Source organism: Neofelis nebulosa, chromosome 16, assembly GCF_028018385.1.
Source record: "Neofelis nebulosa isolate mNeoNeb1 chromosome 16, mNeoNeb1.pri, whole genome shotgun sequence".
In the NCBI taxonomy this organism is placed as follows: Eukaryota; Metazoa; Chordata; class Mammalia; order Carnivora; family Felidae; genus Neofelis; species Neofelis nebulosa.
Genome location: NC_080797.1, coordinates 45876679 through 45895990, shown reverse-complemented (window position 1 = coordinate 45895990; position 19312 = coordinate 45876679). Strand labels below are relative to the sequence as shown.

At 49.4% G+C, this 19312-nt stretch overlaps 1 protein-coding gene and 1 long non-coding RNA gene across 11 annotated transcripts in view; one reads left to right on the top strand and one right to left on the bottom strand.

Moving 5' to 3' along the window:
• C16H17orf67 (chromosome 16 C17orf67 homolog) overlaps positions 1 to 7435 on the top strand; it is a 36784-nt gene extending 29349 nt beyond the window's left edge. For 7 of the 10 annotated variants that reach the window (XR_009254746.1, XR_009254744.1, XR_009254745.1 and 4 more), the window contains 2 exons: positions 5257 to 5394; positions 6988 to 7156. Coding sequence is in view for 4 of the 10 variants with exons in the window: in XM_058703021.1 (XP_058559004.1) it covers positions 5257 to 5373 (117 nt within the window). In the remaining 6 variants the exon portion in view is untranslated. Of the gene's footprint in view, positions 1 to 5256; positions 5395 to 6987; positions 7157 to 7262 lie in introns of those variants that run through there. The other 3 variants (XM_058703019.1, XM_058703023.1, XM_058703022.1) reach the window with 2 other exon arrangements.
• Positions 1 to 19312, bottom strand: part of LOC131497073 (uncharacterized) — a 110698-nt gene that overhangs the window by 65114 nt on the left and 26272 nt on the right. The gene's annotated exons all lie outside the window — the stretch shown is intronic.

Sequence of the window (19312 nt, the reverse complement as noted above, 5' to 3'; positions counted from 1 at the left end):
ATGGGAGGACACACCGTGGCCTCTCTCACCCCTACCTTTAATCCCCTGCTGGCATCTCTATGCCAAACCCACCGGGAAGCCCCAGGTCAAGGGAGTCTGGTTGCACTTTTAGGCCAGCCTCTTACTGCACAGGCCCAGGTGAAGGAGGCGAGGAATGGATTCAGACGGGCAGAGGGAGACTACGTATGTGGTACAGAACTTGTATCATCTCATTGAATCCTGGCAACCCAGGGAAGAAAGTGCTAGCAGCATCCCCGTCTTGCAGATGGATGCATCACTTGACCGGAGAGGTCAAGTGATATCGGCAGGGTGTGGATTTGAGCAGACCCCCAGCCAGGCTCACACCTGGACCTCTTTGCCTCTCTCCCACACCGTCTGGCACACAGGCAAGGAGACGGCAACATGGGCTTTCTTCGGTGAGCTGCTCACACTGAACGGTAGAGTAAGGGTCATTTTGTGCCGGGAAGACTCTGCTCTTTATTTACAAGACCCCACATTGCCTTCCTTTCCCCCCAATTCTTCTTCTTCCGCCCAAAGACTCCCCAGACAGGCAAATTATAAAAATATACGATGATTGTCTCCTCGGCATTGCATTTGGCCACATACTTGTTTACTAAATAAAATATATTTTTTTGTCTTTAAGCTAGCTAAAGAAAATATTCTTGAGTAGGGTTAGTTCTTAAAGCAATAAACAGAAAACATGAGCATATAATAAAATCAAAGAATGACAGCATGTCAGGGCTGGAAAGGACCTTGGGCTGTGTCCTCATTTATTCCAGGCAATCTTTGGAGCACACGCCCCAAACTGCCCCAAACACAGGATTCAGCCCCAACTCACAGACGGGTCCTGCTGCTGGGGATTCACCGTATACACAGTGGGGTCCTGCCGGAGCCTCTCACCATCCGCCCCTTCTCTGGCCGCCCCACAGACCCCCTGCCTGGGACGAGTCAGATGAGAACTTTGATAAAACAAATTCAAGCTGCATGGTTCCTGTGGGAAAGAAAATTCAGGAAAATTAGGCACTTTATAATTCATGCCTTTGCACAGTCATTATTTTTTTTTTAGGGGCACCTGGCTGACTCAGTCGGTTAAACGTCCGACTTCAGCTCAGGTCATGATCTCATGGGTCATGAGTTCGAGCCCCACGTCGGGCTCTGTGCTGACAGCTCAGAGCCTGGAGCCGGCTTTGGATCCTGTGTCTCCCGCTCTCTCTGCCCCTCCCCTGCTCATGCTCTGCCTCTCTCTCCTTCAAAAATGAATAAATGTTTAAAAAAATTAAAAAAAAATTTTTAGAGCTGTGTTTAATACGGGATGCAGACTTCGTAGAGGATTTCATAGAGACTGAAAAACTTAAAGTTCTAAACTGGATCATCTCTTAAAGCTTTATCGACACCATAGGAGGGTGTTCAGGATTTGGGATTTTTATGATATCGATACATACCAAAATAGTTTAATCTTGTACAGATATTACTGAATATGACTACTCCCTCCTGGGGTGAGATGCCACTTCTCTGATTATTTGGCTGCTTTGGGGTTATAAATTGTTTATGTGGATCTGTTTCATACGTTGTGATGGTTCACATCCCATCATTGCAGCACCCGGGCTTCATTCAGGGCAATGTCAACGGCATACATCCTCCAAGTTAAAAGTCATTCCCAATCTCCACCTACTCTCTTTTGAGGAGAAAACATCAAGTTCGTGTGTCCACCTGTGAGCCCGCCCACATGGCACCTCCACTAAAAAATGTGATGTGGGCCAATTAAGTCCTTACTCTCAGGGACAGAGGTCACTCACCCACCAGAGCGACCAGGGCTGTGCTGGGGGACATCCAGGGAGCGCTGGGGTCACAGGGAACCTGAGAAGGCTTCCTGGAGGAAGTAACATCTAAGCTGAGGCCTGCGAAGTTGGGTAGAAGTGTGATGGGAGAAAGAGAAGGCATGTGGGTGTTCTAGGCAGAGAGAATAGCGTAGGCTGAGAGAGCAGGGCCAGTGTGGCCCATCCAGGGAAAGCTCGGGGGGCAAGGGGTTGATGGTGAGGGGAGGTCAGAAGATAGGCAAGGCCAGATCACAGGGAGCCTCACAAACCACATTAAGTGATTAGAATTTTCTCCTGAGCCCCGTGGGAGCCATTCAAGTATTTTAAGCAAGGAAGCAACATGAGTAGATTTTTTTTTTTTTTGAAATCACTTTTTCTGGGTAGTCTGGGTGGTGTTCAGCACCACTTCTCTGTTTGCACCAGGAGGTGGAGAGACGAGGTATGCGGGGAAGGAAGAGACTTTTGTCACCAAGGGAGGAGAAGTAGCACTTTCCCTCTTAAGAAGCAACCTGCTGTTTTATCATTTTTCTGTTTTGTGTATCAATTACACGAGGTAATACGACGAGAAACAATGTGGGATAGCCCACAGCCTGAGCTGGCTCTGTTGAGGACCGAGCTGTGTTGGGAAGAGACCACCCTGACCCTGGATGTGACCCTCAGGTGTATGAAGACCGAGCTTGAGCAAACAGGGAGGAGGGCGGGGAGAGAGCCACTGCACGCAGAGCAAACAGTGGTCCTCCCGAGGGCGGGTCCCGGTGCTCAGTGTGTTCAGTGGGCAGCTTCTCTGCCCCAGACCTCAGAAGCATCTGTTATTTGTGTTCTCTGCTCCCTTCTTCTGGTAACAGCGCGCCCCTTGTGCCCATCATCCTGGCATGGCTGCTGGCTTCCTCCACCCCATCCCCCATCCAGCCTGCACCTGCTCTGCCCAGCTCAGGTGGCTGGCCCCCGTGGACCGCACTGCCAGCTTCCCTGGCAGGCTGGCTTCTGCTTGGGTGAGGCAGGAGATGGGGGGCAAGAGGAGAGAGACGATGGGGCATTTGTTCCCTGCTCCCTCCCTGCCCTGCAGAGGCTGTGCCCCTCCATGACCCTGCAGGTCTAGGCACATCCATGGCTTCCCTCTATTGCTAGTCCTTGGGTGCTGGAAGGCTCTTTGGTGGTTCCCTTAACCCTGTCCACATGGCCCCTTCGGTAAAGTCCCTTGAGGTGAATCGTGTGAGGGAGAAAGTGATTCTAGAGAAGCTCAGAGATCAACATGGCTGTGGTGACAGCTGTGGAGCCGGGCAGGAGACAGGGCCTCTCTCTGTCGTGAAGCATGGGGAAATGGACTGAAAAACTTAAAGTTCTAAACTGGACCATCTCTTAAAGCTTTATTGACACCATAGCAGGGTGTTCAGGATTTGGGATTTTTATGATATCGATACATACCAAAATGTATGTACAGGGAGCTGCCCTCACCTGCCGGCTACAGTGATGCTATTCAGAGCTGCAGCCCAGCTCACCTGCTCCTCCTTCCCGGTGGGTGGTGCTGGTGAAGGCCTGAGGACAGCCGTGGCCCCTTTGGGCAGCATTTTGGACCAGTCACTGTCAGGCTGGAGCAGAGATGGTGGGGGCAGGTGAGACGTGGGGTGGAGGGAGGGGGGGCAGGGTGAGGAGTGGAGGGGTGAGGAGGCTGTCATAGCCTGGGTGGGTGGCACTGAGGACCCGACCCACAGACATGGCGGCAATGAAGGGGGAACATCTGGGACCATCAGGAGTTGACTCGAAGTCCTCATGCCCCGCGTCACACGAGTTTGGGGGTGAGGGAGACGAGGAGGGTCCGCATTCTGGCTTGCGTTCCTGAGTAGATGGTTCCAGCGATGGACACGTCAGACGGTGAGCTGCTCTCTGCTATGAACACGTCCACGTGCAGGGCTGGCTGCATTTCATGGAAATGGGATCACACAGTATGTGGTTCTTCGTGACCGGCTTCTTTCGCCTAGCATCGTGTTTCCAAGGTTCATCCCTGTCGAGGCACGTGTCAGTACCTTATTCCTTTTTATGGCCAAATGATATTCCATCGTATGGAGGTACCACATTTCGTTTATCCGTTCATCAGTTGATGGATATTTGGGCTGTTTCCACTTTGTGGCTATGATGAGTGATGCCGCTCTGAACACCGTGTGCACAGTTAGTATTTCTGTTGGGCATGTACCTAAGAGTGCAATCACCAGGTCACATGGTCACTCTGTGTTTGACATTTTGAGGTTAAACTATGCTTAACATTTTGAGGACCCCTTTTTTGGTTGTAAAGTCTCTTTTGTTTGATAATAGTATAGCGACTTCAGCTTTCTTATAGTTATCCCTTGCCTTTTATGTATTTATTTTTCTCCTCACCTTTTAAAAAAGATGATCTTTTTAAATCACAAATGCACGCAGCCATAAATAATATTTTATTTAGCAATGCATGTTTTGAGACTTTAAAGCATGATGTTACGCTGTGAATGTTGTTCTTCTTGGATTTGTTCTTTCACTCAACATGCTATTTTTTTTTAAAGTTTATTTATTTATTTCGAGAGAGACAGAAGACAGCGTGAGTGGGACAGGGTCAGAGAGAGAGGAGACAGAGAATCCCAAGCAGGCTCAGTGCAGAGCCTGATGTGGGGCTCAAACTCACGAAACTGTGAGATCATAACCTGAGCTGAAGCCAAGAGTCAGACACTTAACCCCAGGTGCCCCTCAACGCTATTTCTAAGACTCACTATGTCAGATGTAGCTGTAGTTAATTCATGTTCACTGCTGTATAATATTCCATGGGGGTGACCCTACCACAGTTTATGTATCCCCCCTCCTGTCAGTGGCTGTTTGGCGCAGTGCCAGTGTTTTGTCACTACAAGTTTATTGCTTCTCTGAACATTCTTACACGACTCCTGACACACGTTTCTCTTGTTCTCAGAGTGACCAGCAGCACCGGCATTGGCTGGAAACTTGCCCAAAATGTAATAAGTTCTGGAGCCCAAGCCCAGACTCGCTGAATCAGAAACTCCGGGGGTAGCACCCAGCAGTCTGAGTTTTGACAAAGCCTCCAGGTGCTTCTGATGCCTGCCAGCGTTTGAGGACCACTGCGTAGGGGCATCATTGAGGAGCGGGATTTCCGGATTGCAGGCCACTAATTGTTTTTCTGAGTGGTATTTCCATGCTACACCCCATTAGTGTGTGTGAATTCCCATAGACACACACCCTCTCAGCCCTAGGTTGTCAGATTTCTTTATTTTGCCCATCAGCTGGGCCCGTCTGACTGCTTTTCCCTGCGGACAGGCGTAGGCATGGCGGGTTCCCCGCTGGTCTGGCCTCCCAGCCTCCCTTAGCCTGGTCGCCCTGTCTCGGGAGCACGGCCGTGCCGTGCTGCACGAGCTCAGCTGTTGCTGAAAAGCCGCTCTGCCGTGTGGGTTTGTTTTGACAGGAGTACATGCATCATCTGCTCCGCCTGGAGCACCGGGCCGAGGAGCAGTTCCTGGAGCACTGGCTGAACCCTCACTGCAAGCCCCACTGTGACAGGAACGTGGTCCATCCCGTGTGAGGGGCTCGGGACCAGCCTCTGGTACGTTCCTCCCCCCACCAGACCTTCTGGTTTAGGGGGACGGCGGGGGATGGCACACGCATGGCTCAGAGGATTTCGAGAGCCGTCTGGTTAGCCGGGTGTGGGCTGGGGAAGTGGCAGGAGCCAGGCAGGGGTGAGAGGCGGCAGCCAGGTGGAGAGGGGCTCTGGGCACACACCAGGGAGCCTGACCCCTACTGACTCACCAAGAGATCCCAAACAGGGGAGGGCTGTGACCCTGTTTGCTGTCCAGAAAGGTCACACTGGAATGCAAATCTGGAGAAGTATGGCTTGTGGAGACTCGGGTCTTTGCAGGTGGGGTCAACAACCCTGGGCCTGACCAGTGACATCCATTACGACCATCACCACCGTCACCAGGACCAGCAACTTCTTTCCTTCCTTCCCCTAGCCTTCCGGCCTGGGGGTCTGCCCGGCCCATCCGTTCTGCCTCCCCCTTGCCCTGGGTTTGCTCTTTTAGGCCCCTGAACTGGACTGTCAGCACCTGCACAGTCCGCCGGGCACCTCTGCTCCCTCACGAGGCGGCTTGCTTCTTTCCTCCCGGTCTCTCTCCTCCTTCCCAGATCCTATTAGATAAAGTAGCGAATCCCTTCAGAGGGTGAGCCTAGCGGCTGTAGTTGCTCCTCTGTAATTTTTACGGACAGAGCAGGACAGGATATAACTGGGTGGTTTATCATCGGTGGTCGGGAGAAATCTTCTGTCTTCATTGTTGTTGATTTGGTGCTACTGCGAGCCGACCGAGGAACACTCCCTCTAGAGTATCGCTCTTTGTAATTTGCAGAGTGCTCTCACATAAACTCTCCTCTTTGGTCCTCTTCACACCTCTGTGCCATTTGAGGGCTTACGGTTTAACCTCATGTGATGGAGGAGCTAACTGGGCAGGATTACGCCCTAACTCGTGCTGGGCAGTGGTTGGGATGTCAGTCTTCTGGCGACACCACACCCCGCACCCTCCCTGTGGACTCCCCTGGAGTCCCTCCGAGGGACAGTCAGCAAACAGTGAGGGGAACATCTGGTTGAGGGGTAGGAGCTGGACTGACATCCCTCCAGAAAGGGAGGCACCTGTTACTGTTGTGGGAAGAGTGGTTTGTGGGCGAGCGTGCCCCGCGGCAGCTCCCTCCTCTGCCCCTGGGTGGGATGGGCCCTGCTGCTGAGCCCGCCCGGGTGTGGACCTCCGGCTCCCGCAAAACCCAGATTGCAGCGAGGCCTCACGGCAGGCAGCTCGCACTTACAGGGAAACAAGGAAGCGGCGGCCGGAGGGGCGGGGCGCACCAACTTGGAATGCGGAGTCAGGGAGCGCTCCGATCATGAAATCTGATCTCGGGAAAAAGTGTCCAATTTCCCTCCGTCTCCTCATCTGCAAAACGAGGGTAATAAGGGCTCCTCCCTCACGTGGTTCTGAGCATTAGAAAAAAGTCAGCGCGTGGCAAACGGTGGCGGCCTGGCACACACGGGGGAAGTGCTCGGAAACGACAGCTTGCCGGCTGTTTCCCCCTCCTCCTCCTCCTCCTCTTCCTCCCCTCTCCTTCTTTTTATCCACAGGATCCTCACACAGTTTATTCTCTCCTTCTTTTCCAGCAAGCATTTTCACAAACACCCACCTGGCTACTGTCGAAACAGGACGAGGCTCCTTCTTTCATTTGTTTTTCAGTTGCGGAAATGGATGGGTTCAGACCTTGTGAGCTGTGGGCACAGCAGAGATTGCTTTGGGGATTGATGGCCAATATATACACGCTGCTTCATTTTACTAACCTGTGTCAGTCACTAAAGCCAATAGCTTAACGTATAACGGGCGTCCCCCCCCCCCGCCCCGCCCCCTCCCCCCCCCCCCCCCAGCCATGGTCTTCCTACAGGTTTGATTGGGTGGGCAGAAGGGGAAGCTTCCCTGGGGCTGATGAGCGGGCAGTTGGGGCAAGCTGCCCACCCTGACGACTCGAGGAAGTCTTGCACTGAGGAGTGAAGCTCACCGAGGGGGCGGTGGGGGGGACGGGCGCTGCCGAGCTGCTTGGTCATCTATTGCCCCCCCCCCCCGGCCACCGCCCCGTCTGCTTTAATAAACGTTGGTGTTAAACCTGCTGTCTGCGGTGTCTCTTCTCTCCAAGAAGAAAAGCTGAGATGCCCTCCCCCCACCCCGTGTATCTTTGTGAATCCAGCATCAAAAGCTTACGGTTCTGTGAATACGTGGATGAAAATCCAAGCACCCAGCAGCTTTTCACGAGGGCCATCCCTTTTGGTGAAGAGATGACTTTCCCAAGGCCTGCTCTGGAAGTAGAGCCATCACGGTATAGCAGGTGCACCCTCTGGTCTTCTAGTCAAGGATACATTTTGGGGGTGGAAAGGGGGTGGCGGCTCCTAAATCCCTCACGTGCCCACAACTCCCAGAGTCAGAGATTGCTCTGTCAAAGAGCAACAAAATCAGAACTGGGGAGGGCACGGGAAAATGGACCGAACGGTCCCAGGGAGAATCTGGCATCCTCAAAAAGAGGTAAGGAGAGATGCCCATGTACCCTGGGCTACAGGGGAGGGCCCGCCCCTGTTTCCAAGGGAGCTTGGGCAGGCTTGTCTAGGGAGAATTTCCAGAGGGTCTCGGGGCCTAGCTCTGCACAAGGGTTTTTCCATACACGACCTTGTTGAATCATCACACCTACTCTACAGGGTAAATGTGGTTATTATTCCCACTTTAGAGATGAGAAAACAGGCTTACAGCATTTAGATGGTGTATTCATTTTCAGTCTTGGCTGTAGCAAAGTACCAGAAACTTAGTGGCTTAGAACAACGTGGCTTTATCGCCTTACGCAGGGCTGCGTTGTTCTCTGCAGGCTCTAAGGGTGAATCTGCTTCCTCACCTCCCCCAGCTTCTAGAGGCCGCCTACAGTTCTCATCTCCGGTCCCCCTCCTCCATCTTCAAAGCCAGCAGTGACAGGCTGTGGCTTTCTCACACCACATCATTCTGTCTCTTCTGCCTCTCTCTCCCACTGTTAAAGACCTTTGTGATGACACTGAGCCCATTCAGATAAGCCAGGACAGTCTCTCTATCTTCGGGTCAGCCGATTAGCAATGTTAATTCCATCTGTGACCTTAACCTCCTCTCTGTCCCTCGAGGTAGCACATTTACAGGGTCCAAGGATTAGGAGGTGAATGCCTTGGGGGTAGGTGGGTGGGCCTCACTCTGCCTCCTAGAATTTGTTCAAGTTCACACGACTGGTAGGGAGAACAGCAGCTGGGATTTGAAGCTAGGAAGCCCCTCGCTGCTCTGGGCCCCCCAAACGCTCTGCATCTGTGCCCTAAACCTGCAATCCTTCTGCCTTGGATTAAGTGGTTTTCTCAGCTGAGCTCCCTGAGGGCTCAGGATGTGTCTTTACCGGGACAACATTGCACCCCTCACCCGCGAGGTGGGGCATCAGTTGGGTGCCAGACCCATTTCGTGGACTCTGACACTGGACACAGGGACTTGCCCTGGGGCATGCAGAACAGCCACGGACAGAAGCTGCTGCTAGTGAACCATGCCACCTGCCTCTCAGGGTGCTTTTTAAGAAGTAGGAGCTGAGAACGTGTGTGTGGGACAAATGCAAGGGGCTGAGACTAACAGGTCAGAAAACAGAGAAGGACTGGAACAGAATTAAACATACAGGGGACCCAGAGGGAACCAGGGTCTTCTATCTGAGCAGAGGAGGGACCTCCTTGAGCTTCTAGGAACCCTGGGCATGGTTCATTTCTCAGGAGAAAAGCTCCCCTTATGACCACAGGAGATTCTTCATCTGTCGTGTACAGCCCAGGTTTTAACCTCTTCCCCTTGACACACACGATGGATGTGCTTACCCAGGACATGCACCCCTGAGGCCCAGAGACAAAGGGCCTAGAGCTCTGCAGTTCCCAGTGATCTCGCTGCCCCTTCTCCTCCCCTCTGCTCACAACAGCTCCTCAGTGAGTGAGAGCAACAGCACGACAGGACTATCTTGACAGCAGCTGAGATCAGTGGTTCAGGATCCAGACTTGGAGCCAGACTGCCTGCATTCTACCCCAGGCTCCACCACTGACCGGCTGTGTGCCCTCGGGCAACTTGATGGACCTCTCTGGGCTTCAGTGTTCTTATCTGTAAAATGGGAATAATAATAATAATAATAATAGTACCTAGTTCAAAACCTTATTGTGATAATTCCTTTATAGAGTAAGCACCCCATAAAAGTAGCTATTATTGCTTAAAAAGATTTTTGGGCATTACTTCATTAACCAAGATAAAGTCTCTCTCCCTTTATTTACCTTTTTACTTAGGGAAAAGGTAGAGAGTGTTTGTGGCACCCAGAATAGAGAAGGGATGCCTCCCCACTTAGAAAGACTTGCTCTCTGGGCTCTGTGCTGACAGCTCAGAGCCTGGAGCCTGCTTCGGATTCTGTGTCTCCTCCTCTCTCTGCCCCTCCCCCGCTCATGCTCTGTCTCTCTCCCTGTCAAAAATAAATAAACATTAAAAAAAAAAGAGAAAGACTTGCTCTCTTTACATTATTAAATCTTCTTACCTGTGAGCATGGTCTATCTCTTCACTTATTTAGGCTATTTTAAAATTTCCATTATTAAAATTTTATAATTTTCTTGGCAAAGACTGTGCACGTCTTTGGTCCGCATTGTTTATAGGTACCTTGCAAGACTTTCAAAATTATAACCAGACCCATAACCATTAAGGAAATTGAAGTAGTAATCAAAAATATGCCAAAAAACAAGAGTCTAGGGCCAGATGGCTTTCCAGGCGAATTTTACCAAACATTTAAGTAAGAGTTAACACCTATTCTCTTGAAACTGTTCCAAAAAATAGAAATGGAAGGAAAACTTCCAAACTCTTTCTATGAAGCCAGCATTACCTTGATTCCAAAACCAGGCAGAGACCCCACTAAAAAGGAGAACTATAGACCAATTTCCCTGATGAAAATGGATGCAAAAGTCCTCAACAAGATATTAGCCAACCGGATCCAACAATACATTAACAAAATTATTCACCACGAACAAGCAGGGTTTATATGTGGGATGCAGGGCTGGTTCAATATCCGGAAAACAATTAACGTGATTCATCACATCAATAAAAGAAAGGACAAGAACCATATGATCCTCTCAATAGATGCAGAGAAAACATTTGGCAAAATACAGCATTCTTTCTTGATAAAAACCCTCAAGAAAGTAGGGATAGAAGGAGGATACTAGAATTGATTCATGAATTCAGCAAAGTTGCAGGATATAAAATCAACGCACAGAAATCGGTTGCATTCCTATACACCAACAAGGAAGCAACAGAAATAGAAATCAAGGAATCAATCCCATTTACAGTTGCACCAAAAACCATAAAATACCTAGGAATAAATCTAACCAAAGAGGTTAGAAAAATCTATACACTGAAAACTATAGAAAGCATATGAAAGAAATTGAAGAGGACACACACACACACACACACACACACACAGGAAAAAGATTCCATGCTCCTGGATAGGAAGAACAAATATTGTTAAAATGTCAATAGTACCCAAAATTATAAACAGAATTTTCCTTTTTTTTCAGTATTTATTTATTTTGAGAGAGAGAGGGAGGGAGAGAGAGCATGTGTGCGCACTCGTACTTGTGAGTAGGAGAGGGGCTGGGGGAGAGTGAGAATCCCAAATAGGCTCCACACTGTCAGCGCAGAGCCAGACCCGGGGCTCGACCTCATGAACCACAAGATCATGACCTGAGCCAAAACCAAGAGTCAGGCACTTAACTGACTGAGCCACCCAGGCACCCCTAGAATTTTCTTAAAATTACATTTTCTAGTTGGTTCTTCTGGTATGTATAGGAATAAAATTGATTTTTATATATTGGTTATATCCAGCCACCTCTCTGATATCTCTTACTAATTCTTATAGTTTGGGGTTTTGAGATAATTACTATATATGACTTTTACTTCTCTTCTAAGGTTAGAACAAACTGAGAAGCAGATGTAGGAAGTCAGAATAAAAATGATCCCCTTTATTACCAATAAGTTTCTTTGGAAAATATAGATTAGATATATACTATAACAGGCTCTTTAATACTCCATTCCAGAATTAAATGTGTCCTGTCACAGACAGAGCTGGAAAACAACAGGCATCTTCTATGGGCCCTGCCCTTGTAAAAATCCTGGAATGGGGGAGCAGAGAATGAGTGCTTCCTAGAGGCAGGCTTGTTCCCCAAGACAGTGGAGAGGAAGGTACTGAGCTATGCAGATCGAGTTCCTTCTCCAAACCCAATAAATTACTCTTTTGGGGTGAATGAGAGAGCAAAGAGAGGACAATGGTGTTATTCTAATGCAGTTACCACCATGAAGAAACATGAAATAAATGTCTCTCACATATTATAGATTTCATTGCATTCTCTATATAGAAAATAATATTGTCCAATACAGTACTGTTTTTTTCTTGTACAATCCTTATACTTCTTATTAGTTTTTCCTGTCTTATTGCTATAGCTAGGACTTCTAAAACAGTATTGAGTAAATTAGAAAAAAAAATTTTAACTTTTTTATTTTTGAGAGAGAGAGAAAGACATAGTATGAGTGGGGGAGGGGCAGAGAGAGAGGGAGACACAGAATCCAAAGCAGGCTCCAGGCTCTGACCTGTCAACACAGAGCCCGATGCGGGGCTCGAACCCATGAACTGTGAGATCATGATCTGAGCTGAAGTCAGATGCTTAACCAACTGAGCCACCCAGGTGCCCCAAGAACAGTGTTAAGTAGATGTCATAATAATGTGTCTTCTTGCTTCATTCCTGTCTTTCTTTCTTCTCCCTTGCTTCCTCCCTTCCTCCTTCCCTCTCTCTCTCTCTTTCTCTTACTCCTTCTCTCTCTCTTTCTTTTTCTTTTTAATTTCTTTCTTTAAAGGGAATAAATATGATTGCTGTACGTTTTTGGTAGAAAGCTATTATCAGGTTGGGGTAGTTCCCTTCTGTTCCTAGTTTGAAAAAAAATGATAAATAGGTATTTAATTTTTCAAATGCTCTTTTGCATTAATTGAAATGACAATATTATTTGTAATAGCATTAATGTAATAATAAATTTCCCTAATGTTAAACTATCCTTAAGTTCCTGAGCTAGTATGACTTGTCAGGGAAGGGTTCTTAGAGGGGGTGCTTTCAATGATTGTGAAAGGATTACCTGGATAAGAAAAGATGGAGAGGGGATGAGAAGTAGGGAAAGGTGAGGGTGCAGATGGGGAGTGTTGTTGCAGGCAGAGGCAGCAGCAAGTGCAAAGGTCCTGAGGTGGGGAAGGAGCTGGTTTGTTTGAGGAGCTTCCACAAAGTCAGGGTGACCTCACCTCTGAAGAGAGAGGGAGAATGTCTGCCCCAAGTAGGTAGCCAGTAAATCTCAGAACAGTTAACATTCTCCTCAAACTTGTGAACTCATCTGATAGAAAACAAGTCTCTGCTTCAGAGCTTTTTCAACTGATTAAAATGGACTACTCATTTTTTTGTGTGGCTCAGTTTTCAGGTGGTTCAGATCTTTCTCTCTTCTAATTAAATGTGGGCCCTGCCTTTCCTCTATCCTGGTTGTGTCAAAGTTCTTCTCTTGCAGTTTAATGGTAGCACAGGGCAGTTGTTCCTAAAGTGTGGCCCCCAAGGGCCAGCAGGAAATTGTCAGACATGCAAACTTTCAGGCCCCACTTAGACTTTCTGAATCAGAAACTTGGGGTTGAGGCACAGTGATCTGTGTTTTAGTGAGCCCTCCAGGTGATTCTGATGTACCCAAGAGTTTGTGAACCATTGAGTTAGAGCCTCCAGGAGCTTTCTGGAGCTTCCTGCCATTTTGGAAAGATCCCAAGACCAAGAGCTGGTAGGCCTGGGCTCTGATCCATTTTACTCATTCCTCTGACAAGTATGTTCTGAGGGCCTACTGTGCACCTCACACTGTTTGAGGCCCTGTGGCGCAAGAGAGGAAAAAGACAGAGGGGCGTCTGGATGGCTTAGTTGGTTAAGCATCTGACTTGATTTTGGCTCAGGTCATGATTTCATGGTTCGTGGGTTTGAGCACCGCCTTGGGCTCGGTGCTGCTGGAGTGGAGCCTGCTTGGGATTCTGCCTCCCTCTCTTTTTGCCCCTCCCCCCTCACACTCTCTCCCTCAGAATAAATACATAAACTTAAAAAAAAAAGAGAGAGAAAGGCTGATTCTTTTTTAATTATTTTTTTAATGTTTATTTTTTTATTTTTGAGAGAGAGAGAGAGAGAGAGACAGTGTGAGCAGGGTAGGGGCAGAGAGAGAGGGAGACACAGAATCCAAAGCAGGCTCCAGGCTCTGAGCTGTCAGCACAGAGTCAGATGCAGGGCTCGAACCCACAAACTGTGAGATCATGACCTGAGCCGAAGTCAGATGCTCAACTGACTGAGCCACCCAGGCATCCTGAGAAAGGCTGACTCTTAAAAAAAGCTATAAAATTCATGTAACATCAAATCCACCATTTTAATAAATTTAAAGCATAAAATTTAGTAGTATTTAGTACATTTACAATATTGTGCAACCACCAGCCTAGTTCCAGAACATTTTATGATCCCCACATGAGACCCTGTACCCATGAAGCAGTCACTTTTTATTTGTCTCTTTCTCCAGCCTCTGGCAACCCACAGTCTGTTCTCTCTCTGGATTTACCAATTCTGGACATTTCATGTAAGCGGAATGATACAATATATGGCTTTTGTGTCTGGCTTCTTTCATGTATCATATATTTTTAAGAGTCATCCATGCTGTAGCATGTATCACTCCTTTGTATGGCTGAGTCCTATTCATTGTACATATAGATAGACTACATTTTGTTTACCCATTCATCAGTTGACGAACATTTGGGTTGCTTCCATATTTCAGCTATTGTCAATAGTACCACCAGGAACATACGTGCGCAAGGTCTGAATAGCTGTTTTCACTTCTTTTGGGTATATGCCTAGGAGTAGAATTGCAGGGTCCTATGGTAATTCTATCTTGAACTTTTGAGGAACCACCCAACTTTTCCACAGGGGCTGTGCCATTCTACATTCTCACCAGCAGTGTGCCAAGGTTCCGATGTCTCCACGTCCTTGCCAACACTTGTTATTTTCCTTCCTCTTCTTCTTCTTTTTTTATTTTTTTGGGATTACAGCCAGCTGAGAGGGTGTGAAGTGGTATCTGATTATGGTTTTGATTTGCATTTGCCTCCTGACTAATGATGTTGAGCATCTGTTCAGGTGCCTGTTGGCCATTTGTAGATCTTCCTTGGAGAACTGTCTAAGTCTTTGGCCCATTTAAAAACTGGGTTGTTGGGGTGCTTGGGTGGCTCATTTGGCTAAGCGTCCGACCATGGCTCAGGTCCTGATCTCACAGTTCGTGGGTTTCAGCCCTGCGTCAGGCTCTGTGCTGACAGCTCGGAGCCTGGAGCCCGCTTCAGATTCTGTGTCTCCTTCTCTCTCTGTCCCTCCCCTGCTCACGCTCTGTCTCTGTCTCTCTCAAAAATAAAATAACATTTAAAATAAACAAACAAACAAACAAATGAAAACCTCAGGTGTTGAAGGGCTGATGTTTCTGATGTGCTAGAAGCAAAGCTTACCAAGGGCAGACTCTTGGACAAGTGTCTGAACCTCTCCTGCCTCAGTTTCCTCTTCTGTAAAATGAGGATTGTAACAGAACCTGCAGTACAGGATGACTGTGGAGACTAAAGAACCTACTGTGTGTAAAGCCCCAGGGACCCTGCGAGGCACAGGGTGGGTCTGTGCTGTGTAACTGATAGCCCTTACTTTGTACGTGAGATGAGACTAACAATAGTAACTAAGCAAGAAAATTACCAGAGATTAATGGGTGCTGGGAAGAAAATAAAACAGTGATGCAATAGAGAGTGACTGGAAGGCTATTTTAGGTTGGATGGACAAGGCAGGCTTTTTGGAGGAGGTGACACTTAAGCTGACACCGGAATGACAGGAAGGAGCCAACCGCATGAGGATCCCTGTACAGGAAGAGCATTCCAGGCTGAGGGAATGGCCAGGGCAGAGGTCCTAAGACGGGAACAAGCCAGCCAGTTCAAGGAGCTGCTTGAGAGAAGGACAGGGCTACAGGGGTGGGGGCCGGGGGCCTGGGCTTTCCCTCTGTGGGGATGCTGGCAGGCAGTGACAGCATCATGGGAGGATGTGAGCCTCAGAGTCAGGGAGCCTGGGGGGCCAGGTCTCTCCGCACTGGGAAACTTCAGACAAGTGACTTAGCCCATTTGGAAAAGGCCTCCGTTTTCTCATGTGAAAAGTGGGGCTGGTGATTCCTACCTCGTGGGGCTGCTCTGAAGCTCAAGTGACATAAAATACAGAGGGACACATACATTTTAGATGGTAGTAATCCCAGGAGGGTGGCCCTGCTAAGCCCCGTGCACTGGCCAAAGAAGAGCGTGGGTGTGTTTGAAAATACCTCATGGCGGGGGTCGTGGTGGAGAATGCCACCCCAGCAGCATGGTTCACGCAGCCCTCTTGGCCTCCCTCCTGTCTTCCCACCTTCCTTGAACCTTCCTTCGAGGTCCAGCACCCCCTGTGTGCCAGGTATGAGGCTGTGGAGGTGAACGACAAGGTCTGTGACTTCCAGGAGCCTCAGTACCCCTTCTCCACAAGGCGTCTTCCTGTGGCTGCAGCACTTTTTCCTTAGGGGATCAAGGAAGTACGGGGCAGGGCTGGGGTTTAGAATCCTGGCCATCCTCTTACCAGGTGGCAATCTGGGTACAGGCAGCCCCGTGTGGTGGCTGAGAGCCCTCTGAAGCCAGACTGCTTCGGCCTAATGCTGGAGCCACCACTCACTGGTTACTTCACCTTTCTGTGCCTCAGTTTCCTTATCTGTGAAATGGATATAACAGTAGTATTTACCTCATAGGGTTGTGATGAGGATTCAGTATGGGTAGTTTTAATACAGGGAAAGCACTAGAAGCATGCCTGGCAGGTAGGTGCTATGTAAATATCAGCTTATTCAAATAAATACAATCACATTCTCTCTGTCGCCTGGGCAAGCCATTTGATGGTCAGAGCCTCACTTTCCAAATCTGCACATTGGAGCTGTTGTGAGGCTCTGGTGGGAAAAAGCCTCCATGGATGCCGGCTCCCCTCCTCCCTCTCAGGCCTGAGTCCTGCGGCCGCCCTGTCTGCCTTTCCCTCAACTCCTCAACACCAGACAAGCAGGCCTCATCTGTAGCCCAAGGTCAGCGCCCTGAAGGTTCTTAGGAAATCCACGCTCCATGTAATTGGAAAAGGAGAAGAAATTGGACGTGAAGGGGGTGTGTGTATGTCTGTGTGTGTCTTTGTGTGTGTCTGTGTGTGCATTGGTGTGTATGTCTGTGTCTGTATGTTTGCGTGTATATATGTCTGTGTGCACGTGTATCTGTTTGTACGTCTGCGTGTGCGCGTGTGTGCTCTGGGGCACCCGCCAACCCCAGCCCACTCAGAGCTGCGGTGAGGAAGGAGCTATTGGCCACAGTCAGGAGCGGGGGCGGGGTGCAGGGGCTGCGAGGGCCCAGCCGGCCACTAGGGGTCAGTGTGTCTCCGCCGCAGGCGCCGGGGGCCCGCTTACCTGATTGGGGCAGGCGCCCGCTGACAGTTCCTGACAGTTTGCAACATCTCCTGCCTAAGGTTAAAAAAAAAAAAAAAATTAATTAATGTATCTGTCTTCGGAGCAGAGAAGGGAGCCCAGACGACCGAAATAACAAGCCGACTCTCTCTGCAGGAAAATGCAGAAGGTGGTTAACCCGGCCCGTCCTTTGCATTCCTGGGCTGAAGGACTGAGAATCCAGTTGTGGTTTCTGCTCTGGCTATCTCGGTGCCGCCGAGGGTGCCTGGGGGGAAAATCTGCTGAATTCTTCCTTTTCTATTTTCTGCCTGGGCGAGGAGGAGGGCGTTAATGCCGGCTGGCAGTTACTTGAAACTGAGATGGATGGTAATGGGGTGTGTTAACAAACAAGGGCAGGAAATAAAGTGTCATATTTTCTGGAGGGCGAACCGCTCCCCGGAGACAGAGCAGCAGGATTCTACAGAGGAGACACTTTGAAGGAAAAAAACAAAAAACCAAAAACCACCCTGCATAATCTCCCCCTCTCCCTTCTCTCTCCCTTCTTCCCTTTCTGGTGCCTCTTTGGTGAGACATAAATTCAGTCTCATCCTGGGGCTGGCTAACAGGCAAATAATAGGGCACCAAAAAGAAAACAAAATTCAGTTACATTCCTGCTTAGATGTTTAGTTGTTCCTTTGTCTCAGGCTGAATCTGGAGACACAGAAGACTTCACAACATCAGGGCTACCTGCCCAGAACCCGGTTCCCGTCTGTGGGCAGTGGCCACCCGTCCTCAAGCCCCCTGACTTGCAAATGGAATATACCCTGAAGCGGGCCCCTTGCCGGTGCTTTTGCACACGCAGGAAACAACCTCACCCCATTTCCAAGCATCCTTGTCACTTTCCTCCATGGCACCTTCTCTTATTCTTTCTGCAAGGACCCAGGACTGCCACCCTCCTTGCCCCCTCTCCCGCTGTGGCTGTATCACAGCGTTTCTGAACAATGCCCTCATGGCAGGCCTGGGTGCTATCTCATCCTTGGTTTGCCCAGCACTGGCGCCATGCCTGCTACACCGTTAGGAGGTGCTTGATCTGTGTTTGGGAGTGGACAAATGGTGATGACCCGAAGCTCTCTGCTAGAAATAATAATAGCCAGTGTTTATCGAACACATTCCCTGTCCTAAATGCTTTGCAGGCTTCTTCTCACTTAATCCCTACGCCATCCTTGTGAGGTAGGAAGTGGCGTCATCATCCCCATCGTCGTCATCGTCTCCATTTTATAGATTTGGAAGTGGAGCCTCAGAAGGAGAAACTGATCTGCCCACAACCACAGAACTTGGCAACCAGAGCAGAGATGCGGACCGGGAGCAGGATTGGAGGACCCGCCCCCGCTGCTTGGGCAGCCCGATCCTTGGCCCCTGGATCCCTCACATGGCACTGCACACTTACTTGCTCGTTCATGCTACCGTAAAGCGGTGTGCTCCTTGAGGCCAGGGCCGTGCTGGAGACTTCGAGAGAGAAAAGGCCAAAGCAGGGTGGGGTCTGAGTCCTCCGGAGGTGGGTCCCCCGGCTTGACTTTGACTTGGACCGAACGCATCCCCGTGGGGGCCCCCCTCCTTCTGGACTCTCGAGCCAGGCTCCCTGGGTTCCAGTTCTGCCTCTGCTGCTTACTAAGTGGGCCATTCACTTAACCTCCCCGAACCTTGGCTTCCTCATTTGCAAAATGGGGATAATAGCAGCACCCACATCGTGGAGCTGTGGTGAGAATGGATGAGCCCAAGCAGTTGCGTGGAATGGCGCTTGGCACGGTTACTTACTACCTGTTTAAGATGCTGTGTCCAGAATCTGCGTTCCTTGCTGCCCCTTCTGAACTGTGTGTCTGTCCCCATAGGGTTCATCAGATGTCTGTGGGCCTCGCAAATCCCTCTTTTTCATTTAAAAAGTAGGCATTCCATTAAAAACAAACAATACCCCAAACCAACAACAAACTTGCGCCTTTCAGATGACAGGGGAAGGCAAACGTTTGGCATTCTGCCTTAGCCATCCACTTCACGTCACTTATTAACAACATATAAAGCGACGAGGGATGCCCATATAAGGCCTGGTATTCAATACGTTCAGTGTATATAGTTGCTTTGGGTGGACATACGCTTACAATTAATGAAGCCAGCCGGCTTCTCCGGATGGCTATAAATACTCTAGGAAGAGAAACCCAAGACCAGAGGCTCAGGACACCCCACGCGGCCGGCACCAGCTGAGGCTCTTCCTGTGCATGATGCAGCATGACTCGGTACTGCTCCTTCCTGAGAGCTGGGTGAACCCACTACGGCCACATTTTTGTCAGCGTTCCCAGTGGTGTTACCAGATACCATGTTCTCTAAGAC